Source organism: Denticeps clupeoides, chromosome 9, assembly GCF_900700375.1.
Source record: "Denticeps clupeoides chromosome 9, fDenClu1.1, whole genome shotgun sequence".
In the NCBI taxonomy this organism is placed as follows: Eukaryota; Metazoa; Chordata; class Actinopteri; order Clupeiformes; family Denticipitidae; genus Denticeps; species Denticeps clupeoides.
Window position 1 is genome coordinate 9,536,303 of NC_041715.1, and position 27,800 is coordinate 9,564,102.

At 41.8% G+C, this 27,800-nt stretch overlaps 1 protein-coding gene across 10 annotated transcripts; it reads left to right on the forward strand.

The window, feature by feature from the left end:
• Positions 1-1,163: 1,163 nt before the first annotated feature.
• Positions 1,164-27,732, forward strand: obsl1b (obscurin like cytoskeletal adaptor 1b). 10 transcript variants are annotated; one of them, XM_028990870.1, is made up of 38 exons: positions 1,164-1,497; positions 2,816-3,911; positions 5,297-5,566; positions 5,686-5,946; positions 6,034-6,339; positions 6,428-6,694; positions 6,771-7,046; positions 7,198-7,473; positions 8,186-8,461; positions 8,806-9,078; positions 9,316-9,591; positions 9,696-9,767; positions 10,340-10,603; positions 12,042-12,317; positions 12,481-12,756; positions 13,025-13,297; positions 13,957-14,232; positions 14,336-14,611; positions 14,850-15,125; positions 15,626-15,901; positions 16,436-16,711; positions 16,794-17,066; positions 17,156-17,431; positions 17,619-17,894; positions 17,978-18,253; positions 18,531-18,806; positions 18,891-19,160; positions 19,248-19,514; positions 19,612-19,881; positions 21,239-21,505; positions 22,306-22,572; positions 23,423-23,535; positions 23,617-23,770; positions 23,987-24,148; positions 24,229-24,333; positions 24,588-24,854; positions 25,364-25,633; positions 27,064-27,732. In XM_028990870.1, exons 2-38 carry the CDS (start codon positions 2,903-2,905, stop codon positions 27,072-27,074), a joined length of 9,831 nt encoding a protein of 3,276 aa, XP_028846703.1. In that variant the 5' UTR covers positions 1,164-1,497; positions 2,816-2,902; the 3' UTR covers positions 27,075-27,732. The 10 variants fall into 10 exon arrangements, with proteins under 10 accessions (XP_028846703.1, XP_028846704.1, XP_028846707.1 ...); XM_028990871.1 differs by having other exon boundaries at positions 9,699-9,767; XM_028990874.1 differs by lacking the exon at positions 18,531-18,806.
• The last annotated feature ends 68 nt before the right edge of the window (positions 27,733-27,800 follow it).

Below are 27,800 nucleotides of genomic sequence, written 5' to 3' on the forward strand. Positions count from 1 at the left end.
TATATAATGGGATTTCATGATATAAAGGATTTCATATTGTATTGTTATTGGGTGTTATTCCTATATATTTCCAGTAGGTCAGTGCAACCAAATAGCTTGTATCGCCCAGGTATTTCTGGCAGTGAACACAACAGTTCAGCTACAAGGAATAATCAGAATCATTAACAGTTACTGGATGTTGACTTTGTGTATGTACTTGGTGTGCACTCCTAAATCAAAGTGCATGTCATCGTACAGGGCTGTACCTGCTAATGTATTCTTTAGCAGCTGGGGGGGATGTAGAAGTTACAGAACGAGTACTGCTAATCCCTGTAGCTTTCGCGAAGCGGCTCGGGCAAAACACTCCTCTGCCAGGACGTTCGCTTCGGAGTTAAGGATGAGCTCGGATTACTTCCAATGGCTGAAATCAGAGGAGGGAGCGCGAGACTGAGAGACGTGAGCCTCTAAACAGCTGAGGGTCACTGCACCCCGAGCGCAGTCTCACACATTCATAAACCACATCACACGTGCACCGTGCCCCCACCTTCCTGTGCACCATCTCTACAACTTCTGTAGTTTCTCCTGTTCGGAACATCAAACAGAGACAATCAAAAACAAACAGCTTTACCTTATTCATTAAACAGGGGCAGCGGTCGGCCTAGCGGGTAAGGAATTAGATGGTTGCCGGTTCGAATCCCTAACTGCCAAGTGAGCAAAGGCACGTCACCACAACCTGCTCCCTGGGCGCCTGTCATGGCTGCCCACTGCACCCTCAGGACATGGGTTCAATGCAGAGGACACATTTCACTGTGCTCCTGTGAAGTGTGTCACATCGCTTTAACTAAATCCAATTAATTCAAATGGACAACTAATATCAATAAATCTTAGCAGGGATTTGAACAGGTCAGTGCCGGTCTCGGATGCTAATGTTTCTGTTGACAGAAAATGCATTGAATAAACCAAGCAGGAAACTGACTCTCTGAACTTGTTCAGTCAAAAAATACAAGGAAACTTTTGAGTCTTGTGTGACTGATGTTTGAGGCCTCTTGGGGGATAGAGGGCTGATGTCCTTCTCCTTAGATTTTATAGCAAGGGCTCAAGTAAACTAGGCAATCTACCCTATACAAGCCATCCAGTCTATCTTTAGCGCCTGTGAGCAAGTGAATGGAAGGCCCGGACTTATCTTCTCTGCTGTCATCGGGCCTGGCGGTATTTTTAGGGGACAGCAGCAGCTGCAAAAGCATTTAACGGTCTTCCATGAACAATGACACTCAGGGTGTCTCAGGACTGAACGCCACAGAGACGGTGGAACTGTCAAGGAGTGCACAGAGGGCTGGTCTGGAAACACTTTTTGCACTTGTGTGGCAAGATGGAATTACTGGACATTGTGGATTGAAAAATAGGATTGCTTTTCCAGAGTATCAAAGGATTACTACAGGAAGTGACATACAAGTGGCTTCGGTGGCAGGAGCACATACGGAATGCATGCTGACAATCACCCCTAAGGACTGAGAAGAGGTAGGTCATGTGAGGGGTTCAGAGAGCAACTTCACTGGGGGCAGAGGTCATTCCAATTAAATCAGAAATGTGAACACGAGGTTAATCTCTTCTAAAACCCCTGTTGGGGGGGTTTAAAAGACCACTGCTGCATACTGAAATAACCAAGACATTCAGGTGATTTAACTTAAAACTTTGAAAAAATTACTAGTATTATTTTAAATATGGCTCAATTTATGTATTAATGTACAAATGCAGAATATGTGGCTTACGTAGTATCCTTACATAACAAACATAACAAACCTGATACGTGTGTGATACCATGATATGCCTGGATGATAGACACCGGGAGAACCATAATTCATGGTTTTAATGGTGCTTGGATCCAGGATTATCTTCCTTGAGGTGATAATTGTATCTGTAGTCACCAAAAGGTGGGCAATCTTGGCTGACTGATGGTCTCCTGGTAAGCACATTCAGAAAACAGCCTGGTCAAACGTGTGAGGACCACCATTAAAATCTGAATAAAAAAAGCAAATAAACAAATTAATAAAAAAATCAACATGGTGTCATCGGCCGATGAACTGGCACTCACCGTATTTAAGGAGAATGCAGTAACTGGGCAGTGCGTAGATTTTTTCCCCATTACTAATGACAAACAAAACTAATTTTGACAATGACATTTAGAATCTGAATTCTTGAATGGGCTTGCCAAGAGGGGTGTGATAAAGGCTCAGAATATTTTGACTGTGAGGTCTCCCGGGTGTAGACCTGTGTTTGTATGAGCACACGTGTTGCAGGGTGTGCTTTGTGATACCTGACACATGCTCCTCGCAGCTCTTAATTTAGGGCAGACTATATTAAGTTCTTTCCCATTGAAATACAGCACCAGCTGTACTGGATATGTGTTGTGGGTGCTGTCGCAACAGGACTAAGGGCTGTTTGCCTCGACTCTGCTGGCCTGGGCTCCTCTCACACATTGGGCAAATATCTTAGAAAGTTCTGGGGAGTACGTGCTCTGGTGAAATAGAAACGGGCCATGCCAAGGAGCACCCTCAGGTCAGATTTTACTCACAGCAGTAGAACTAGCGCTACCCTTACTGAACATCAGATCACATTTCCTATAAAGTTTATAGGATGCTGTTGGGTTACACTATTTTTGATGTTTTAACACATGCCTTAATGAGAAATTTATGTGTACACCTTTATAATGTTTATAAAAAGTCATGTTTGTTCCTGCTTTGATCAATGACTGGCATGTTCTGGTACACAAGATTTATGCAGAGGCAATGATAATAATCAGACGAAGCGGTGACATTTCTTTTTATTCCTTTTTTAGGATCCTGTTCAGCACAGAGGTGGATATCCAAGCGTCTTTAGATCAGCAAATACTGCTTGTCAGTAGGAGGCTGGACTGCAAGCTGAGATGGATGTGTTTGGTGGCGCACCTCGCTTTCTGGCCTACCCACGTGCTGTAGGGGTGCAGACAGGCACAGACGCCGTCTTGAAATGCCAAATCAGCGGGGACCCTCGACCAGCTGTCATATGGGAACGAAACAATGAAAAGGTCCACCCAGGGGGCAGGTATCGTGTGTTTGAGGATGGGAACATTTACAACCTTATCATTACTGGTGTGACCACAGAGGACAGTGGTCAGTATATTTGTAAAGCTAAGAACTGCATCGGAGAAACATATGCGGCCGCGACGTTGAAAGTCGAGGGAGAAGCGCAGGAAATGGAGCTGCGTGAAGAGAACAAGCCCAGGTTCCTAATCAAGCCGCTGTCCACTCGCGTGGGCCGTGGTGAAGATGCCGTCTTCTCCTGCAAGCTGTGGGGCAACCCACGGCCAGAGGTGGTTTGGGAAAAAGATGGCAGAAAGCTGAATGAGATCTTTGAGAGCACACATTTCAGCGTAGGATACCAGGATGGAGGGTGGTATCAGCTTAAGATCTTCAAGACACGCGCACCTGATGGGGGAGTATACACATGCAAGGCCAGAAATGAGTTTGGGGAAAGCCTGGCAGGGGCTGTGCTGCTTGTCGATGCGGGCCCAGGTCACGAGGATGAGGGAAATCGAAATGGCTACACCAACGGCCACTGGAAATCCAATCAGGGAAAACAGAGAAGACAGGTTGCAACACGACTTAAGGAGGACCCGCAGCCTAATTCAGCCAAAGTTAAAATGTTCGCTGTGACTGAAGGCAAACATGCCAAGTTCCGTTGTTTCGTCACAGGGAAACCCAAACCAGAGATAATATGGAGAAAAGATGGGAGGCTGATAATGTCGGGGAGACGGTATCTTCTATATGAGGATCGGGAAGGTTACTTCACACTGAAAGTTCTCTACTGTAAACAACAGGACAATGGTGTATATGTCTGTGCTGCATCAAATACTGCTGGACAAACCCTGAGTGCAGTCCATCTTTCAGTGAAAGGTATGAACATCATATGCTGCTGTTTGTGTAGTGCTAAATAATAATGCAATGAGTTTACTTAAGAGTTGTGTAATGGATTTTGTCTTAAATTATTGCAGTCTACTGAATCAGTTACTTAGTAGTTGGGCATGTGCAAAAAAATAAATATGTGGGACATGTTCAAAACCCAAATACATACAAATAACCCTGCATTCAACTATTCAACAAGTGACTGTGCAGAAACTGGAGTGTTAAGGGAGGATGCACTGTGAACCCATTTTTCATACGTTTAAAGCCATTTCTGTGATGTACACACCATTTTCAAACTTGGGAAAGCTTTATGCATATCTGCATATAAAATTCATGCAGCATGCTAGATGTTTTTAATTTGAACATAAATGTTCATCTATGTTGTTTTCATGCATTTAAGATACAACCATGCATCTCCTTATACATGAAATGTAAAAGAACATTTAAATAATACATTTTAAATTCATTTTGTCCATAAGGATTCCATGCAAGTGTTGTTTCTGATTATTTCGCTGAATGTTGTGTAAGGCATTCCAATCAATAATTTTGTAGAACACTAATGAGATGTTTAAATAGTATGATATGCACACTGGGGTTTTTTAAAATGGTCTGAACATGACAGGCTTTATTGACATAAAGTAGATTCCATTCGGTCCTATGCCTGGAAAGTCACTTAGGTTCTGAAAGGTCTGGGGGCAACAGATGTGATAGAAATTACAGAAGATAGGATCACATTACTTGGTCCAAAGAACCAGCAAACACTTGCATGCAATATTGTAATGAAACGAGGAAACAACTTCGGAAGACTTTTATATTAAATTATGCAAGCTTTCAAATCAGTACTCAGTAAGACAAAACATTTTACTTACAGAGACACTCTGAATTGTTTTAGTAAGAGCAATCAATTCAATTATGCTGAACAGAGTTGGCTATGATTTAGTTGGCAAAATAAATCCAGAGCACTATATGTGGTTCAGACTCGTACATTTACAACTGTCTGGTACTGTCTGGTGGTGTCGATTACAAACGATTTATTTCATAACCAGAGAGAGAATGCAGTCAAGCCATTTAGTCACTAAATGCCAGGGAAACTCTTGTGGTATTTTTCAACTCGAAGGCCTCATGGAATTCACTATCCAACACCTCCATGTGTTAATGGTCTTTCCATGGCTTGGGTTATTGATGCCTCGTGTCTATTTTGATTCCATTTATCTTGTTTGCTTTACTGACATTTGCTATTTAAGACACAGTTGCATGATGTAAATGGCAATAATATAAATTCTACAAATATATATTTTTAAAAACTTTTTATGCATTCTTAAGATGAAAACGTGCACCTTAAATTCAATTTGTACCCTTTTTATTATTACCAATAGAACCCCCTGTGAGATTTAAACAGCCACTCAATGATCTACAAGTCTGGGAACGAGACCTGGCAGTTCTGGAGTGTGAAGTGCCAGAAGACTCCATTCCAATCACATGGTACTTGGAGGACAGACGCCTACAGCCAGGGGCCAAATATGGGATGGAGGAGTGGGGGACAAAGCGTAGGCTCACAATTCGTGACATTGGAGTCGATGATGATGGGATATATCTCTGCGAAATGGCTGATGGAGGGAGGAGCATTGCAGAGGTGGCTGTCAAAGGTAAATGTTGTTAATGTTTTTAGTCCGTCCTCTGCTTGCCCTTAGAGTCCATGTCTTCACATGTGCTAGTTATGACAGTGGACTACAATCATTTTACACATTTTGTATGTTGTCTGCAGGTACAATTGTAAGAAAGCTTCCGAGAAAAGTAGATGTTTTGGAAGGTGAGAATGCGGCGTTCTGTGTAGAGGTTGAGGAAGAAGAAATGGAAATTCACTGGTACAAAGATGGCACTGAGCTGCGGGAGACTCATCAAACCATTCTTAAGTCATTTGGCAAAACTCACATTTTGGTCTTTGTCAACACCACACCCCAAGATTCCGGTCTGGTGACCTTTTATGTTGGTCGATCAAAAACTTCATCTCAACTTAGGGTGAAAGGTTTGTTCAGATATGAAATCTTCACAACCGACACAAGTGTCTAGTGTGCTCTGTTGGCCAGTATCTAACTTTATTTCCAATTTTTAGGAGCCAGACACTGCCCACCCAGCTGTCCAGTGGGAGTTCAGATTAACACAGAGCGTGCCAATGCCGCCCTTCTCTCCTGGATTCCCGCTCCAGACTCCCGTAAGAACCCACCTTCGGGATACGTCCTTGAACGACAAGAGGTTGGCTCTCAGGAGTGGCTGCAATGCCTAACCACCGACTCAGCGACTTCAGTGGAGATTCTTGGAGACAGTGTACCATGCGAGGCAGACTACCGATTCCGCATATGCAGTGTCAACAAGTATGGGAGGAGTGACAATGTTGAGTTCCCTCGGTCAGTCCATCTGGGTAAGTGACGAAGAATTACTTGCAATTCAGACATTCTTTGAATCTTCAAAACAAAACATTAAGTTGGTCACAATGTAATTCTATATAGTTCCAGTGGCAAGGATCCAAACACCTCTACAGGATGCCCTGGTACCAGAGGGCCAAGATGCCTTGTTTTCCATCGAACTGTCCGCTTCAGTCATAGGCACTTGGTTTTTAAATGGCAATCAGCTCCAAGAGGAGGATCGCTTCTCCATGCGGCGTACACGTACACACCAGTCCCTGCGTATACGAGGCGTACGAGACACAGACAATGGGGCTGAAATAACCTTCATTGCGTATGGAATTAGGGATTCAGCCGCCCTGTACATTCAAGGTATTCTTAGTCCGTTATGCATATTTATGAATCATATTTTAGCATCAGACGATAACAAGTTGCATTTCTCTTTTAGCTCCCTTAGTAAAATTTACACCCCTGTCGGAAATGGACAGAAACAAGTTTGTCGAAGTCGGCAATCCAATAGTCCTCTACTGTGAGCTGTCCAATCCTGAAGCCCCAGTTCACTGGTACAAGAACGGAGTAGAATTACACACAGTTGAAGGTCTTCACATCCAGTCGGAGGGAACCATGAGGAGGATCGTCATACAGTCAGCCGATTTCTCTCATTCTGGCGTGTACAGCTGTGATGCCATTGATGATGTCATCCGATTCAATGTGGAAGTCGAAGGTAAGTGTTCCATCATGACACCTGCCTCGTGACACTTCTCAGAAGTGTTCCATTATATTGCAACCACATAATGTAAAATTGAGCAAACCTATTGGATAGAGCAAATTCCCTGGAGATGGCATCTGATCCATGACAATACAAATACCCTTAGCTCCACCCGTCAGATTCTCAGTGCTACCAGAGACGGAAAAAAGCAAGTCCATTGAAGCAGGCTGCCCATTTGAACTGCAATGTGAGCTCTCAGATTCAGCTGCCCAGGTCTTCTGGTATAAAGATGGAACAAAGATCCTTCAACAGAGTGACATGGACTTCCAGTCCAATGGCACTCAGAGGACCCTGGTTGTTCAGTCAGCTGAGTTTTGTCATTCAGGGATATACAGCTGCAAGACAAAGGGTGACGCTGTTCATTTCAAAGTCGACGTCAAAGGTGAATTAAACTTTTTCTATCAGCTCAAAATTAACCACAATGTACGGCAAAGCAACTAACTATTGTGGGCTTGAATGTTGCACATTTAAAATATAGGAACCTTAAGTCATTTCTAAATTTAGCCAAATAAACCATTTCATACATGATACAAAAAGATGTTCCTGTGAGCAAGAACTAAAAACGAAAACTTACAATATCTGTAGCTCATCCAGTAAGGTTCTCAGGTGTCCCTGACTCTGAGCGAAGAAAGAGCATTGAAGCAGGCTGCCCTGTTGTGCTGCGGTGTGAGGTTTCAGACCCTGCAGCCAAGGTCACCTGGCACAAGGACGAAGCGCAGCTTGTTTCAAAATCTGGAGTTGTGTTTGAGTCAGATAGCAACATGAGGGTGTCTCGCTCAGGCATTTACGGTTGTTCAACAATGGACGATGCCATCGAGTTTCATGTGGACGTAAGAGGTGATACCGTCTTTTTCCGGTTTTGCGGTAAAATGTCATGGCTTCTCTTTAACGCCACTAACAATTATTGCTTTGTCTGCGTGGTCTGTAAGGACCACAGTGCTCCTTAAAAATGTAACGATGATTATGTCTTCACTTGATTCACTTGTTGTTGCTTAGTTCATTGTCATTTCTTTCAGCTGACTACATGTTATGAGTTTCAATATTTGTAACCATGCTTGATTCTTTACAATTTTGTCACAATCCAAAACCTGTAGCTAAGCCGGTTAGGTTTTCTGCGGTCCCCGAAGACGAGAAGAACAAATACCTCAAAGAGGGGCAATCTTTTCAACTGCAATGCGAGGTCACAGACCCTTCTGCGGAGGTTTGCTGGTACAAGGACGGAGAAGTGCTCATTCCAGAGGCTGGACTGGATTTTCAGCCTGATTGTGCGTTGAGGAGACTTATAGTCCATTCAGCCCAGCCCTGTCACTCAGGCGTGTACGTCTGTAAGACGATGGACGACTCTGTCCAGTTCACTGTGGAAATCAAAGGTGATTTGTGACTTTTTATTGAAAGTTCATAACTGTTTTAACAGAACATAACAGTAACACTGTGCAGTTTGGCAAACTAGGCTGCAACTAACAACAGGAGCTTTTTGTGTTGTCTTGGTTACAATGAATGGTGCTTTGACGAATATGTCATTTATGTCACAAAATGCGGCCACTTGAATACACATATTTATTCGTTTTTGCGAAACTTTACTTAATTTGCTTTTTTTGGGCAAACAGTCTGAGACATCACAGGTTTTTCAGTCTTGGGAAACAATATACGGTCCTAACACAGCCTTACATGTCGCTACTGTATATTCTACAATTATGCCATGAATCATCCTCAGCTCAACCAATGAGGTTCTCAGCCTTACAAGAGATTACGAAGGACATCATTGAAGGAAACTGCCAGACTGACGTACCTTGTGAGATCTCAGACCCCACTGCCATGGTGTGCTGGTACAAGGATGAAGCAGAGCTCATCTCAAAATCGGAACGTCATGTCAATGCGGAGGCTACCAGGAGGACCCTGAGTGTCCCATCGACACAGCCCTACAGTTCTGGAGTGCACGACTATATGAACGAGGCTGATGTCGTCCAATTAAATATACAAGAACAAGGTGATTTTTTAGTATTTGCTGGTAGCCAATTTAACACATCTAGATTTGAAGTTGCAACTAACAATGTATGTGCTCTTAATAGGCTGGTCACAAGTAGTTTCTGGATACACTCTAGTGAATATATATGTGCCCTGGTTATTGCTGGATATTTCTTGTTCCTAGTTGCTAGTGCGTTCACATATTGTTCTGATGTGTGCTTAAATACGCTTACATCTAATGATTCATGATCATCTGTAGCTTTGCCTATGGAATATGAGGCTGTTTCTGAAGTTGAGAAGATTGAGGGCATTGAACCTGGCATCCCAACTGCAGAACTTTGTGAGGTCTCAGGTCCTGCTGCTCAAGTCTGCAGTCATAAAACTGGGACAGAGCTGGTAACTCAAGGTGGAACTCAGGTTCCATCTGAGGGCGGTGTAAGGAAAGTAAACGTCCAATCGACTGGGCTCTCCCAGCATGGAATCCGCACCAGCAGTAGAACAAATGATGCCGTCCCAAATAAAACATCAAAAGCTGGTGTGTGTCACTACTGTTTCCTGTTCTATTCCCAATAAGGAGCATTGCCATAATGGGGGCGATTGCCAGCTTATTGTTTTTTTTCTGTGGCTTTGTTCAAACAGCAGAGCCCTTTCACTCTGATGTGTACAGTGAGATATCTGGTGACTCTGTCCAGAGCACTGTGGATAAGAAAGGTGACACAATGCTATTTCACCCCAAGTATCCTTAACCCAGTGCCATTTTGTCACTAACTGTGGAGATGTTTTATGTCACCGTGGCTCTTTCTTGGAAATGTTGTTCCTTTAAACTTTGCATCTTGGTTATCATTCCTTAGGATAAAAGACAGAAACTAATTTGCTGCCATTTTGTCCTGTTATCACAAATCCCAGTGGTCTACGGAACCACACCATCCTTCAAACTAACATTTGTGTCAAGTCTGTGTATATGTATATCTTCATTCTTAACTGGGTCATGCCATGAATTCATCCAGGCTTGTGTGCACTGCAGGCAATTCACCCTTACTTGAGACACATTTTCTTACTCCAGCAATGGCAAGATTCTTTAGCATATTACTTCTTGGGTTTATGATAGAATGAATGTGTGAGGGAATGACTTTCTTGGTAAAAGTATAAATGTTAAAAACGTTTTGTCAGACCAGCATATTATGTGGTCGCTACTCTTGCAACTCTGTTCTTTAATATATATTCTTAAGAAGTGGATTAGATCAATCAGAAACACTGAAAATCTTTCTTTGTATACATCAAAGCACCTGCAGCTGGGCCTGTGAGTGTCAGAGCTGTTCAAGAAATTGCAGAGAACCAATCTGTTGAAGAAAGATGCACCAGTAAAATTCAGTGTGGAATCTCGGAGCCTATTGCACAACTCAATGAGCACAGAGATGGAGCACCCCAGCAACAAACTTTGATTGAGACACAAAGAGTCCAATCAGAAGACCTTTGTCTCTTGAGAGGCTTTGAAAAGGATAATGATGTTGGTGATGAGGCCATAACTATTAAGGTGGATGTCAAAGGTGATTTAAATAGTTAGCTTGTGCAAAATTTTTTATATATATATACACTGCTAAAAAAAATAAAGGGAACACTTAAACATCACAATATAACTCCAAGTCAATCACACTTCTGTGAAATCAATCTGTTCACTTAGGAAGTAACACTGATTGACAATCAATTTCACTTGCTGTTGTGCAAATGGAATATACAACAGGTGGAAATTTTAGGCAATTAGCAAGACCACCCACACAAGTGGCTCAGGAAGTGCAGCTCATCCAGGATGGCACATCAATGCGAGCTGTGGCCAGAAGTTTTGCTGTGTCTGTCAACGTACTGTCCAGAGCATGGAGGTGCTAGCACGAGACAGGCCAGTACATCAGGAGACGTGGAGGAGGCCATAAGAGGGAACAACCCAACAGCAGGACCGCTACCTCTGCCTTTATACAAACAGGAGCCCTGCCATAGCCCTGCAAAATGACCTCCAGCAGGCCACAAATGTGCATGTGTCTGCTCAAATGGTCAGAAACAGACTCCATGAGGGTGGTATGAGGGCCAGACGTCCACAGGTGGGGGTTGTGCTTACAGCCCACAACTGTGCAGCATGTTTGGCATTTGGAGGGCAGTGGTGGCCTAGCAAGTAAGGAAATAGACTTGTATTCAGAAGGTTGCTGGTTCGAATCCCGAACCGCCAAGGTGCCACTGAGGTACACACTGCACCCCGGGCTCCTGTCATGTCTGCCCACTGCTCACAAAGAGTGATGGGTTAAAATCACTGTGTGCTGTGTTTCACAATGACACTCACCTCACTAGGAGTACAGTTGAGGGATGCTTTTGTCCAGGTCTAGGTGGAGATCTCTCAGGAGACCATCCGCCACCTCAACAGGAGCATGCCTAGGAATTGTAGGGAGGTCATACAGGCACGTGGAGGCCTGTGTGATTGTCAGCACATTCAACTATGTAAAGAACAAAGCATTTAATAAGAATTTTTAATGAATTCAGATCTAGGATGTCTTATTTTTGTGTTCCCTTAATTTTTGAGCAGTGTATATATTGATGTAAAGCAGTAACAATTGAATTTCCAATGTTTTATTTTTAATTTTTTGCCCTTTTCCCCATCTAACAACTCTAACTCATTCTTCATTTAGCTGCTTTTGAATTTATTTTAAACAAAATAATGGCCTACTGAAAATGAACTGAAGTTAGGTGGTCTTAATATTTTATCAATTAAATAAAAAAATAAGCTTCATCCACAATACTAATACACAAGTTCTGCAGTTCCTTCAAGACCATTAGAGATAATAAGCACCATTTATTCCATCTGGCATAATTAGATTATAATTGTATCTACACTATTAATTTTTTACTGCCATTTACTCTCATTGCTCCAATCACGCAATGCAATTTCAGAGACGCTGATAGTAATACAAATCTGTCTTTATACAATCTAAAACATCCTAGCTCCATCGATGGATCCCACTGCACCCTGTGAAGTGGAGAACAACAAATCCATTGAAGCATACAGTTCCAAAGTCCAACATCATAAAACCATAGACTCTTCCGCTGAGGTCAGCATATACCAAGAGGGAGAGCTTCTTCTACATCCACGTGGAATATACTCTCAGTCAGACGGCCCCATGGAGAAACTAGTTGTCAAACCATCTTCTGCATCCCCTGCAGATGTGTGCAGATGTGAGACTGAAGAGCATTCAGTGCAGTGGCATGAGGATCAAAAAGGTGACTCAAGGCTTTTTGTATGATCTAAAATACATTTTTTTGCCATAAAGCAACTAACCTTCAGCCTTGGCTCTTATGCTTTGTTGCTCTTAAAAACATCAGCAGTTTTAAATTATACCCTATTGCTAATGTGAGTCTTTTCCAAATGATTGAACACTTGTAGCCTCACAAGTGAAATGTTCGGCCCTCCCTGTGATTAAGAGGGAAAAGTCCATTGAAGCTGGATGCCCATTTGAACTACAGTGTGAAATCTCAAACCCCAGTGCTCCTGTCTGTTGGTACAAGGATGGTTTACCACTCCTACCACAAAATGGATTAAGTATCCAATCAGAGGATTCAAGTAGGAGTCTGGTTGTTCCATCAGCAGACCTATTTCACTCAGGGGTGTACAGCTGCAATTCTGAAGATGATGTCATTATATTTAAGGTGGATGTCAAAGGTGATTTAAAACTAGTTTACATAATATGATGATTGTTTTGATATATAAATAAACATAGTAATTAAAATACAGTATAGCAATTTTCAGGCCATTCAGACGTCTTTGAATCAAAACATATTTAATCTTTAACACAAATCTATAATTTAAAGTAGAGGGCTGTAAAAGCCCTGAATGCTTGAAGGCATTATTAAAAATAGTTTTAAACTTCATAAAAGCATTTCAGAAGACCGTACTCACCTGTACTGAAATGTTGAATTAAACCCCTCAGCTCCACCTCCACCAAAATTTTCAACAATTCCAGAAGCAGAGAAGCACAAATCCACTGAAGCAGGTAGCCTTGCTGTACTCCAGTGTGAAAGATCAGATCCAGCAAAAGAGGTCTGTTACAAAGACGGAGCGAGGCTCCACCCAAAAAGTGGCAATATCATCCTATCAGAGGGCACTTTGAGAACTCTTGTCCAATCAGCAGGGCTGTCACACAGCGGAGAATTTGCTTATGAGACAAAGGACAATGCCCTCAAGGTCGCAGGGGATCTAAAAGGTGATTACAAAATGATGTCAGTAAAAACCATCAAACAACACTAACCACTTGAATAATGAATTCACTGAACTCAAAAAATAAAAAAACTCTTACTAAATTACATCCAGACAGTCATTAGGGGTTTCTTCATCTTGGAACATCATTCTAGATTGCTATTATAGTCTAATATTAAGAGTAAACCTATTTGCATGGAAACTGCATCTAGTACCCTAACCTTGTGCTATAAAGCTCTTAATCCCAGCACATTTCTTATGAAAAATAAACTTTCATCCCACTAACATGACTACAAGGTACATTTCCTTTCAACTTGATGTTTACAATACTCTACTCTACTCTACTACAATCATTTATACCTCACTCCATCAAGTCTATTGTCCATTCTATTGTCCTGTTTGTGTGTTCCATGTTGCAGATGTATCTTTGAATCTTGCGCTCATTGATCCTGGGATAACATTTTAGTTTCAAACTATCCCAATCAGGGTTGTTACATATGCAAATGTTGTTTAATGTTTATTTATATATCATGTCTTCTATTAAAATATATGATGTATAAGGTACATGGAAGCAGCAGAAGTAATTTTCTTGTTAAAGAGCAGTCCTGCTGAGTAGGCTGTACATCCAAAGATTGCGTTAATCGTGTCATTCAACGATATCCATAGCTCCGCCGGTGAAATTCTCCACTGTGCCCGAAGATGAAAGAAACCCTTGCGTAGAAGTAGGTGGACCTGTAGAGCTTAAGTGTGAGATCTCAGATCCAACGACTGATGTCTCCTGGTGCAAAGATGGAGTGCCGTTGAAACCTCAAGGTGGAATTAAGGTCCAGTCTGAGGGAGCCACAAGAAAACTATCTATATGCGCTGCTGAGTTGTCCCATGCTGGGATATACAACTGCAAGACAGCAGATGATGCCATCCATTTCAAAGTGGATATCAAAGGTGATAGTTCTGTTTGCATTCGTATTTGTCTTCTTTTGCATTTTTTTCTGTTTTTAAATTGTATTTTTTTCTTTTCATGCATCACTACTGCATCCTACTATAGCTCCATGCCCACGGTTTACACCACTTCCAGAAGTGGAAAGGAACAAGTACTACACAGTAGGCCAGCAAATCATTCTGAAGTGCGAAATCTCAGACCCCAGTGCCCAAGTCTGTTGGTATAGGAATGGAAAACAACTGTTTCAAAAAAACAAACTTGACATTCAAAGTAAAGGAAAGGAGAGAATCCTGGTTAATAGTTCAGCAGCTGTTGCTGATTCTGGACAATATGTGTGTGCAGCTGCTGATGATGCCATAACATTCAAGGTGGACATCAGAGGTGATTTTTCTTTATGATGGTGCCAGTATTAACATTTTAATTGGGCCATATTGAGTAGAAGAAATAACATAACAAGATTTCTTTCCACTTGACCCCCTCCCTCAACCCCTCAATCCATAGCATTTGGTCTAAAATGTAAAACATGTGACCTGCTTCAGCTGATTAGCTTTACTAAGTTGACCAAAATTTTTATAATTTAATAAAGTAAAACTTTTCTAAATTTCCCTAAAACCCATAGCAGCCCCTGTGAGATTTTCAGTGCTTCCAGATGTTGCGAAGAACAAGTTTGTTGAAGCAAGATGCCCCATTGTACTACAATGCGAGGTCTCAAACCCAGGTGCCCCCGTTTCCTGGTTCAAGGATGGAGTGCAACTCCTCCAACAGGGCGGATTTGACTTCCAAACCAATGGCACCATCAGGGCACTTACGATCCAGTCAGCAGAGCTAAGTCACTCCGGAGTGTACAGCTGTGAGACTGTGGATGATCACATAGAATTCAAGGTGGATGTTGCAGGTGATTTTGAGCGCATTTTCTCCCTCAAAACCACTAACACCTTGTGTTAAACAATGCTTCATCCACTAAATGCTTTCTGTCAGTATTAAACATTTAACATGTAACCACATTCTGGAATTCCAAATCAGTTTTAAAGAGTTTGAAAACCTCCTTCCACGTTCACTTACATTACCAGAACCCATTCAAAAAAATCTTCTTGAAAACTGATCTCGGTGAACACACAATTTCTTGTGCACAGTAACTTCCATACGTGATTATCATCATGCCGGCTTAGAAAATAAAAATGTAGCCGTTTCCCATAAACCCAGAATTCATGTAACAAACCTTTACAGGAATCAACTCTAACATGTAACATGTAGTTTACAATATTTGGGGGGGAAACAAAGCATTATAATTCTTGCAAATGCTTTTTTTCTTAAAAACATAAAGAACTGGAAAAGTCACTTTGTCTTTAATTTGGTTATTGAATCATTTCTTTGAATGAATGAAAACACCTGTAGCTCCACCGCTGAGGTTCGCAGCAGTTCCAGAAGTTGAGAAGAGCAAGTTCGTTGGAGCAGGCTGCCCCATTGTTCTCCAATGTGAGATCTCAGAGCCCACTGCCTCGGTCTGGTGGTACAAGGACGGATTTCAGCTACTTCCACAATCTGGAATATACACCCAATCAGAGGGCACCACGCGGACATTGATTATCCAGTCGGCAGAGTTTTCCCATTCGGGCCTTTACACTTGTAAAACAGCTGATGATATCAGCGAATTTTATGTGGATATAAAAGGTGACATACAAAACTTCACCAAAAATGACACTATTGTCATTTTACTAACAACTATTTTCTAGCCTAATGATTTTTTTTCCATTGGATGAAAGCTTTGGGAGAGATTCATTCAGCTTCTTTTAGCTACTTAACCATTCTCCTAATATAGGGCCACCTTTTCATGAAGCTGTGCAATGCTCATCAAAAGAATTGACTCTTTGTTGGCATCTGTAGATGTCATTTCTTAGACAGCTTTACGCTTTCAGCTTAATGTCAGAGGATACCAGTTGAGGAGCTATGCATGCTATGTGACCACTTGTCTTCCTGACTTAATTGCACTATGTTCTCACATCGGCTTTGATTAATAAATTTATCACTTTTGTTTTTGCTTCTTCTACTTTGACAGATCCCTCCAGAGCTTCCCAAGCAATCATCGTCAGCACTTAAAGCATGCTTAACCCATGCAAGCCATGTCCAATGTGTTCAGCAAGCCAAACCTCTGTGAATATAACAAGTACACAAAGTACACACTAACACAATTCATCTCCTTTGCAGCCCCACCAGTCACATTTCTCCATATCCCTGAAGAAGATCTCCACAAAAATGTAGTGGAACATGATACTCTTCTGTTGTCATGTGAGCTATCAAGAGCTGATGTGCTTGCACAGTGGTACAAGGATGGAGTTGAGCTACAACCAAACGAGAATACTGCAATCCAGATGGAAAATACAGTGCACACTGTGAAAATCAAGTCATCACAGCTGTCAGACTCTGGAATATACACGTGCCGTGCAGGAGATAGTGCCCTGATGTTCAAAGTCAATGTCAGAGGTATGGATAAAGATTCCTTACAGCTCATTTTAATGCATGTAGAGATAAAACATGTTGATTTGCCTGACATATTCTTCAACAGAGCCTCCGGCGATGATTGTCTACCCCAAAGAGGATGTGCATCTAGATCGGTATGTCCCTGAAGAAATAGTCCTGAGCTGTGAACTTTCCCGTCCAAATGGTTCTGTGAACTGGTACAAAGATGGGCAGAAGTTACAAGAAAGTGAGAATATCAAGCTTAAGCTAGAAGGTCCATATAGGAGACTTAAGATTCTTAAAAGTGCCACGGAGGACTCAGGGGAGTATGTATGTGACACTGCAGTTGATTCCAGATTCTTCCACCTGAATGTGACAGGTATACATGATTTCAGCTGTAATATAAACATTATGTGCCCCAAACGAACTTACTGTTCACAATAAAAAATGGTTCATGTTCTCCTCTAGAACCTCCTGTGCGGATCATGTCTCCAAGTCAGTCCCAAATGGAGCTCTGCCAGCAAACATCCGAGCGGATGGTGCTGAGTTGTGAGCTCTCAAGAGCGAACGCAGTTGTGCGCTGGTATCGTGATGGGCTTGAGGTTGAAGAAAATGATCGTCTCCTTCTGGAGGTTGATGGCATCTATCGGAGGCTAATAATTCCTGAGACAGACGTGAAAGATTCGGCCGAGTATGTGTGTGACACCATGGACGAATCGGTCACTTTCTTCGTAAATATCGCAGGTACCTTGACAAATTTTTCGAAAACAGTTTTTTGTGGACCAAAGTAAGAAATTCATATTTGGGCCAAAACAGTACAACAAAATATATAAATACACAATTCTATGTATTGCATTCAGAGCCGATTTACTTGAACCCATTAAATCGTTGAAGCATGCATTGATCCTATGCATGATTCTATGTTTAACAGAACCCCCTGTGAGGTTCATACGGCCTAGAAAAATGGCCAGTGGCGTAGAAGCCAGTGTTGGTGAAACTGTGGTGCTTGACTGTGAGGTGTCAAGAGCAAACGCTGAAGTATGCTGGAGGAAGAACGGGGAGGAGATCGAGGAAAGTGCTAATATCACCATTACTGAGGATGGTCTTGTTCGCCAGCTAACAATACACTCAAGTTCATTGGAGGACACGGGGCAATATATTTGTGACGCCAGAGATGATGTAATGGATTTCCAGGTCAAGATCTCAGGTACCTGGCATTATCTGAAGTGATCTTCTGGTTTCGCTTTACTGAGCTCTGAGTTAATTGTTTTTTTTTTTTTTTTTTTTAAGAGCCACCACTTAAAATCCTCAGAACATCTGATACTGTCACCAACAAGCACTTTGTAGTGCCAGAAGACATCGTATTAAAATGTGAGCTCTCGAGACCTAATGGCACCGTTGAATGGTACAAAAATGATGAGTGGCTGGTGGAGAATGAGCGCATCTCCTGTGAATCGGACGGACAGTTTCGATCACTCATCATCCTTAATGCTGAGGCGCCGGATGCTGGGGAATACGTTTGTGATGCGAAGGATGACACCATTAAATTCTGTGTTATTGTAGAAGGTAAGTGATTTTAAAACCCTGTCACATTAGTTCCCCTGGTAATATGAACAGCTGAGACAGTGGCAGCGGGACGGAACCTCCCAGCATTTCACACGTGAATTATGTCCATGGTATTTTCACCAAATAGTTACACAGCTGGCACAGAGTGGGTGTGAGCAAGTTTGCACATTTTTGCGTGACGTCATTAACAAACCTATCAACCAGCGTTGTGGTCTGCAGTGTCTACATGCTATATTAACTCACCAAACAGTAAACAGGCTGTTGTTTCGTTGTTTAGAGCCTCCAGTGACCATTCTAGGAAATGCTGAAAAGCCAGAGCACCATAGCCTGGTAGCAGGAGACGACCTGATTTTGGAGTGTGAGGTGTCTCGGTCTAACGCCCCCGTGGCGTGGTACCGCAATGGCCAATTACTGCGTGCCAACTCTCGAACACATATAGAAAGTCAAGGAACAGTGAGGAAGCTTGTCTTATCTGGCCTCGAACTTTCAGACTCTGGGGAATATGTGTGCAATGCCACTGAGGACAAAATGCTAATTTTGGTAACTGTCCAAGGTAAAGACAGATTAAAAACATCTAGAAAGGATGGATGTGTGATTATATTCTGCCATATAATTTGACCCATGTTTTTTTTTTTAGAGGCACCCGTGAAGTTCAATGACAAAGAAGAAGGGTCCAAAGCCGTGGCCTATGAAGATGAGAGTGTTACACTTTGTGCTAAGGTGAATCGGGAAAACGCTTGTGTGCGTTGGTTAAAGGACAAAGAAGAAATAATTGGCAATCGTTACAGGAAGAGAAGTGAGGGGAAATCACATTACCTCACCATTGAAGCTCTGAAAGAGTCAGATTCTGGAAAATACACATGCGATGCAAAAAACGATGAAATGCATTTTCTAGTTCTTGTCAAAGGTAGGTGAAAAAAAGATTTTATTCGACTTCAGAATTTAGGAGGTGGAAAGAATAATGAATTTGTTTGTTGAAATATTTTTCAACCAGCGATGAAAGTGAAATTCTCAAAGCCCCTGAAAAATGCAGTAGCCCTCAAGGACAGCGACCTTTTACTGCTATGCGAGCTTCAAAAACCAAAAGGAGATGTGCAGTGGCTCAAAGACGACAAGGAAGTCACTCCCAGCCGTCATTACATCATTAGGGCAAATGGGTGTGAGAGAAGCCTCACGATACACAATGTCACAGCAGAGGATGCAGGAGTGTACGCATGCGAATCAAAAGACGAAAGAACGTATGCCACAGTCGAAGTGCAAAGTAAGTGAGAGATTCAGGGTTGTGTTTGAAATGCCATTTAAATGCACTTGACTTGAACTTAGAGAGAAATAGCTAATGGTTTTCACCTCGTCCCCAGCACCACGTGTTGTGGAATTTGTTGCAGAGCTCCACAACGTGACAGTCATGGAAGGAGAAGATGCCACGTTCAAATGCGTGGTATCACCAGAGGACGCAAAGCTTGATTGGTGTATCAATGGCAAACTGGTTGCGCCTGACCAGAAGTTCAACATCTCCAGCACTGGCCTCTGCCACATGCTCCACATTCATAACTGTCAGGTCACAGACAGCGCCAAAGTGACGGCTGAAGCAGAGGGTCTGATATCCAAAGCCAATCTTCATGTGCAAGGTACAGTCACATTGCTTTTTCATATCTCTCTCTACACAGATGAAGTCTTGCTTTTTAGACTAATATGAATACACAGGTGTTTCATCCCACCCGAATTGGGTAGGATAGTACATTTGTAAATTAAAATATGAAAAGTCAAACTCAGTTTTAAGCATCATGCTAATTTGTATAGAATTTAATACTGTTAATATTTCATGTGCACGAGTAGTAACATTTTATTTCACACTTATTTGTTTTTAGTTTTTACCTCATTTGATTGGCTACTGGCCATCCAATAGATTTTTTTCTTGTATAATCGTGGATCTTTTTTTTTTTTTTTTACATTTTCATGGCACTCTGCGTTATAGTTGGGCATGGAATATTCATTATTTAATCGTATTTCCAAAAACAATCAAATGTGCATTTTATTCTTTTTATGTATGTATTCTAATGTATCATTTTAGGTACTGTCATATTAGTCTATTATTGTTTTGTCCTTTAAATTGACTTCTAGGAAACCCAAGGTCAGCCAAGCTGTAATCGCTGCAAAAAGAGTATTATTTGACTTAGCAATATCTGAAAGAAACAGTTATTATTTAAAATACAGGATCGGTCATGGATACACCTTAAAGAAATGGGGATGGTTGGTGACATTGAACACATTTTATAAGTGGTCAGAAACTTGTAAATAACGCGTATATAATAACTCAATAAAGTTACGTTAAAACCAAGCACACTATTGTTTTTCTTGTGAAATTACCAATAAATTTGATGTGTCACATGACCCTCTTCCTATTGAAAAAACAAAAGTTGGATCTTGAAAAAAAAAGTTGGATCTTGAAAAACCACCCATCTTGAAAAGTTTGCCCCCTCACATATACTAATGTGCCACAAACAGGACGTTAATATCACCAACCATTCCCATTTTATTAAGGTGTATCCATATAAATGGCCCACCCTGTATTCATGTGGTACTTTTGTAATTAAGGTCTTGTGTGAACTTGTTAATATCAAACCATAACATCATGTCCCCGGTCCTCTTTTCAGTGGTGAAAATGACCACACCAATGTGTTCTTTGAGAGCCTGAACAGCTCTTTAATGCCATGTCATCATATTTGTGATAAATTATGGCCTCTTCGGGCACACTTGAATTGTTGAAAAGGTGCCTGTGATGGCGTGTGCTTAGCAGCTTCTCCTGTTAAAAATTCCAGCGGTAACTGACAGAAACAAATGGCACCGCAACACAGTGCAGGGCCACGCACTATTGTAAAAATTCCTCACAGTACGCCATTAAGCACAACCACTGCTTTTGACTTTGGTTTGTTATTGGCAGTGTTCATCCAAGCAAACTTGATATTTTCAAATGTACGTTTTCAGAGGCGCAGGTAGTCTTTATTAAGGGAATGGAGACTGTGGAGGCAGAGGAGTTTGGAGAGGCCACGCTGGAAGTGAAATTAAGTTCGGATTCTGGCGAGGTGCAGTGGATGAGACAGGGGATGGTCATAAAGCCTGGGCCCAAGTTCACCCTGAAGCAGCGCGGCGCAACACGTAGCCTCACAATCCACAGGCTCGCTCTGTCCGATCGCGGGACATACAGCTGCGAAACGCTCCATGACCGCACACAGGCCAAGCTCTGCGTGGAACGTGAGTTGCACATATGTCATTGTCATTTTTTTATTGCAAAAATTAAAACACTGCATGTGACTATTTACTTTTTTTTTTTTGAAAAATTGAAATAACTGAGTTGGGGTAATATGAGCGATGGCTGGCTATTTCAGTGATGCTTGTTCCCTGGCTTGACGTCCAGGAACAGGTGACTGACACACAGCCTACTGATTCCCAGGGAGCAGATTTCTATATTGACACAAGAGCAGAGGAGCCATGATAATTTAATTAGGAATGTCAAATGAGACCCGGATTGAAAGCTAGAGGGAGGTCCTTGTTGAGTGACCTCTTAATTCCCTTTGCTTGCCTGTGAATGTGTAGCCGTTATGGGACGAGGGTTTGGGAGCCCGGCTGTTGCACTTTTAGTATATAATTTATGAGATTTTCGTTTGGGATTTTTCTGACGTGAAAAATCTAAAAGGCTAATCATAGACCTTTACTGTAACGTGTGCACATAATTAAGATACGCTTCAGCTGAGAGCAGGTCTTTGACTGCTGTTGGCATCTCTTATGAATTTGGATCTCTTTTCATTGCAGCTAAATATATGCACTGGCATTCATAATCTAGGGTGGTGTCATCAGCTTGAAAATAAATCCCTTTTTCCATGGGGAATGCCTGTCTGTATCGGAATAGAGTGCAACAAAAATGTTGGCGTTCCCGGTCGCCACTGTCTGGCCTCACAGCTACACAGGCATGCATGAAATAAGCGAAAGTCATGCATCTGTGCTAGATTTCCAGAGCTCTTATGCCGTTATTATTTCTCTTTTCCTTCCTGCAGCTCGGAAAATAAAAATAAGGAAAGGGCTGAGTGACGGCCAGACCTTTGAGCGCGAGACGGCCTCGTTTGAAGTGGAGCTGTCCCACAACAATGTCGAGGCCGCGTGGCTGAAGGACGGCGTCCGTCTCAGAAACAACAACCATTGGCGTCTGAGCGTGAAAGGTCGGGTGCACAGTCTCACAATCAGTAACCTCAGCCTGGAGGACTCAGGCACCTACGTGTTCTCAGCCGAGAGCGCGCGGACGTCCGCAAGGCTCACTGTTAAAGGTAATTAAAATTTAGGCAGCACACGGTTAATATGAATTTGCTAATTACAAAATCGACGCCATTTAGCTTGCTTCGAGCCGGAATTGAACCAGCGACCTAAGGATTACAGGCAGTACAACTAGCTTTGCTGCAGGCAAATAAGGGAATATTTGGCAGGGAACTCTCACATAAATATTACAAATAACGGCCATATTGCTGCCATATTCCATTAATATGCATGTGTGCATGTTCAAACATCTTGCAATAAACCATTACAGTGCAAATAATACAGCAGCCAAACTGAGCGTGGCTGCAGAAAGACATGGCGGCTGATTGCTCCTCATGCTTCCACGAGACACAGCTAATGGTAACAAGCGCATTGGAAATAACCAGCCCTGAGGGATAAAAGAGCAGCGATCCATCATCGGAGCAGATCAAATGTCTGACACTGATGGAAGAACAATGGAATGGGCAGAAGTCTCTGCCACCGCCTCTGCTGTGTTTCACGTTACCGATATATATATATAAAATACAGCCGTCATGTGATCAGATTAAGGCTACTGAAACTTTTCAAATATTCACAAGCACAAGTCTGTAGTGTAAGATAATCTTTTCTATGCAGAATCACTCAGTGGCCCTTATCCCTTGGACTCAGGGGTCTGTCGTTGAGGATGATAATGATATAAATACTGCTGCAGCAACACTGCCACTATATAAAAGTCTATGCCCGGATAATAAAATAAGGTCGATGTGAGCGGCCATGGAGGCATATGTCACGCTCTGTGTATAGTAAGGCCTCAGAACATCCAACGCTTCATGTCATTTTGGAGATGTTTCATCTTCTTGCCCATGTTATACTCTGTTTATGTAGAGACACCAGTGAGCATTATGAAAAAGCTGGAGGATGTGCGATTTCCAGAGGGCAGCGGGGCAACTGTTGAATGTGAATTATCACGCCATAATGTTGAGGTTAAGTGGATGAAGGTACGATTTTTTATTGGACTATATTAGGGGATACATTTACCAAAATTAATATAATTTAAATTATCTCCTTCTTAACTGAAGAATGGAGTTGAACTGAAACCTGATAAGAATCATCGAATATACTCCATGGGAAGAAAACGTCTGCTCCAGATCCTCAAGTGTGAAATGGAGGACACTGGCATTTACACGTGCAGCGCTGGAGAGACCAGCACAGCATGCTCCGTCGATGTCTATGGTACTGTTTTAACATGCTTTTAAGTCACGATCCCTAAAATTCTATGACTGTCCACAGCATCTTCAGTGTACACAAGAGTTTAAGTGAGAAGCATTGATCTAAATCTGCAGAGTACCATACTGCCACCTTGCGGTCATATTATATAAATGCACCAGTGAGATTGCAATTATTTGACAAGGAAACTCTTCTGTTTTTTGCTTTTGATTTTTTTGCCAGAGCCAGAGGTGGAAGTGCTCCAGCCCTTGGAAGATCTGGAAGTTCAGGAGGATGAAAATGCTGTGTTCATGTGTGAGCTCTCCCTCGAAAGTGTTCCCGGGGAGTGGTTCAAAAATGGCGAAAGAATCAAACCCACGAGCACAATCAAGATTCGCCAAGAAGGTCGTCAGCCATATATATTTTCTTTTCCAAACCATCACAAATGTTGATGAGCCTCTAACCATGGCCTGCTTTCTACGCAGGGTCCAAGCACTTTCTATTGATGTGCAATGTAAAAGGAGAGGACGGTGGGGAGATCAAGTTTGTCGCCAAAAATACAGAGTCTATTGCCTATCTGGAAGTAGAAGGTAACATGTTACGGTGGCAAATTTGGGCAACTATTTAAGCTTTTGGGAAGATCCCATTTACCCTGCCAAAAATTGAAATATCATGCATAATTTAGCAAATTAATTTGGAAAAGCAGTATAGTAAATGTAGATGATTATTGAGTTTTCAGATATTAATGCATTTTTCAGGTTTTCTGGGAATTGATTGAAAATGTCATTAGAATCACATGTTGAATTATTCTTTCTCTTACGCCAACATTTTTTTGTGCCGTCAGAGCTTCCGGTCAGCATAGTGAACCCCCTCCAGGACAAGACTGCGCTGGAGAAGAGCCGAGTCCTACTGGACTGTAGCGTGTCAAACCCAAGGTGCAGCATCCGCTGGTACAAGGGCAGCAACGTGATCCTGCCTTCTGAGCGCTTTGAGATCTGCAGCGAAGGATGCTATCGTAAACTAGTCATCCAGCAGGTCAACCTGGAAGATGAGGGCACTTACAGTGTCCAGGTCGGAGATTACACGTCTTCAGCTAAGCTGACAGTAGAAGGTATGGTTATCTGTGCTGAGGGGGTGAGTAGTTTTTCTGGAACTTTACAAGAGAGCACAAAGAAAAAATGAACATATTTTGGCCTAACATTGTGTTGATTTGACATTTAAAAATACACGGATGACAGCATACACATATATAATATTAATACTTATATAAAGATTTTTAAATGTCACGTCACAATAAAATGCCACCAACTGCTACTGTGTGTTCATTGTTAGGTCATTTGTTTTATGTTAAATAACTTATTAAAATTATTAAGAAGAGCTTTCATTTGATATTTTTCAGTTTTGCCCAAAATGTAATTTACGCCCAAAAGGTTATCAATAAAACATTCAACTTCTGGTCATTCTTAAATTTATCTTAAATAAGTAGACTTTACTGCCCTCTGGTGGCAGACTCGATTGTTTCAAAATAATTTCCACACAACATTTTTTTTATCTTTCTCTCTTTTTTTTATCTTTCTCTATCATATTTATAAATCTTTTTTTTTTAATGTCTGCACACAGCCCAGTCTCTGCTGATGGTTCGTGATCTTCAGGATGTAGAGGTGGTGTCTCCTGAAGAAGCATGCTTTGAATGTGAGGTGACCGTGCCAGTGCTTAAAGCTCCAGTATGGACACTAAACGGTGAAACCCTGCAGCCTGGATCTCGGGTCCTTTTGGAAAAGATGGGCAAGGTCCACAGGCTGACCCTCAGACAGACGTCAGAAGACATGAACGGCGTTGTTCAGTTCACTTCTGGAAAGGCCAAGAGCAGTGCCAAGCTTTGTGTTAAAAGTAAGCAGCATTAAAGCAGTAGTTGTCCAGAGCAAATGAGATTTTTCTTTTAAAAAATGTTATGGGCCGTGTCATGGTACTTTAAAAAAAAAAAAACACTTAAAAAAATGGACCTGGTGAGAGGTCCAGAGCACTGGGATGAAAACAAACTTGTCATATTAGGTCATTAACAAATGAGAAATTTAGAAGAAAGGTGCGTTTTAGGATTTGAAAGTAAAAATAACAAGCACAAATGAGAACAACGACATGTAGTGTATATGAAATTTCACCTGCAAGTACCTTTATAGCATATATGAAAGTCACTCTGGATAATAAGTGAAAGTGATTGTGATAAGCAGCACATCACATGGTGACACAACGAAACGTGCCCTCTCCCTTGGTGAGCAGTGGGCAGCCATGACAGGCGCTCGGGGAGCGGATCGGGTTTCGGCCCCTAAAACATACATACATGTAATTGCAAATCTAAGACAACACATGGCATTATGTGTTGCATTCAATCTATTAGACAGATATGATAGAAATCTCTCACGACTCCAGGCTCATGGGGAAAGAAGGTACAGAAGCGAAGCATATTAACAAACAAAAAAGGGATTTAATGAAACTTAAAACTGGCACGAGGGCTGAAAGGAACAGAAAATAAGAGGAACAACTGAAAATAACCTGAAGGCGTGTGCCGATTGTCAGAAACTGAAACAAACAAAGGTGAGGTTCAGTGTCCAGGTCAATGTAGCCGCAACATCTGGGTGCTGCTTCTTGGGTTTCATGGAGTCCTGATCAGCTGGGATGGATCAGGACTCCATTAAACGACGTTGCTGCCATAATTACGTGGACACTGACTCTTACCTTGAGTTAATTAACATATTGCATGGACTTGCACAGTTCAAAATGTTGAGATGTGCCTCACTGCAAACACTCACATCTCACTCGATGACCAGAGCGAAGACTCTGATGTCTACTTTCAACTGGAATCATCCTACTATATTCTTCTTGCTCGGGCTTCTCCTGTTAAGGGTGGACACAATCGACATGGCAAAAATGTCACATTGGACGCCTTTGATGACACAACCCACACCATTTACCCGGTCTTGGGACCAATAAACCTGTGTCCCCAGTGCAGATGAATTTGGACATTTACATTTACAGCATTTATCAGACGCCCTTATCCAGAGCAACTTACAATCAGTAGTTACAGGGACAGTCCCCCTGGAGCAACTTAGGGTTAAGTGTCTTGCTCAGGGACACAATAGTAGTAAGCGGGATTTGAACCTGGGTCTTCTGGTTCTTAGGCGAGTGTTTTACCCACTAGGCTACTACCACCCTGACACCTGCAGTTATGGGCAGTTATTAAAATGCTACCCCAAATTACAGCGGAGGTCACCAGCTTAAAAAATGATACATATCTTATATAGTTTTTGTAACCTCTGTTGCAGGTTCTCTTTGAGGGACACTCCAAGACATGGGTTCTTCAAGGAGGATGTGGCACTGCTCGGACTGAATAAACTGTGTGTAAAACTGAACATTTATTAAAACCATGATAACTTGAATCTGTGTATAACACACGCTTATAACACTTCACATCTCATTATGCATATTAAATGCAACTATCCAAGAGAGACTAATTAGGTATCATCATAGCTCATCATACTTTTTGCAGCTCATCATACTTTTGTGCTTAACTTTAAATGATCCAAAAACAGTGTTTCCATGTGGATGTGAAAGACAAATTGGATGTAAGAGCCAGGAAACTATTTTCCTGCCATCACATTTCAACAAGCAATATAATTTTATTCTTGTATATTTTATTATTTTTTTTCTCCTTTGTATAAACATGTTTAAATGTGTATTGTGTGGTTGAAGGTGAATCAAGAGAATGGTGAAGTAAGGGAACTCTAGTTTCAATCATGTAAATACACAGGGCCAAAAGGGTTACTTTAGGATTGTTGCTAATAAATATATATATAATCTCATTCAAGAAAATGCATATCTGCTGTAATGCATTTGTTTTCATATGCAGAAGCACTATACATTACTGGGTTTCATTAGTATCCATGCATTATTCCTTGTTTTCCTGTCAATAAAATAAGCTTTATATGAACTCATCTTCGGTCTGCTCTTATGTGTGTCTCACCAGAAGAAATGCACGGTCTTGCTCATTTCAGTTTCATTC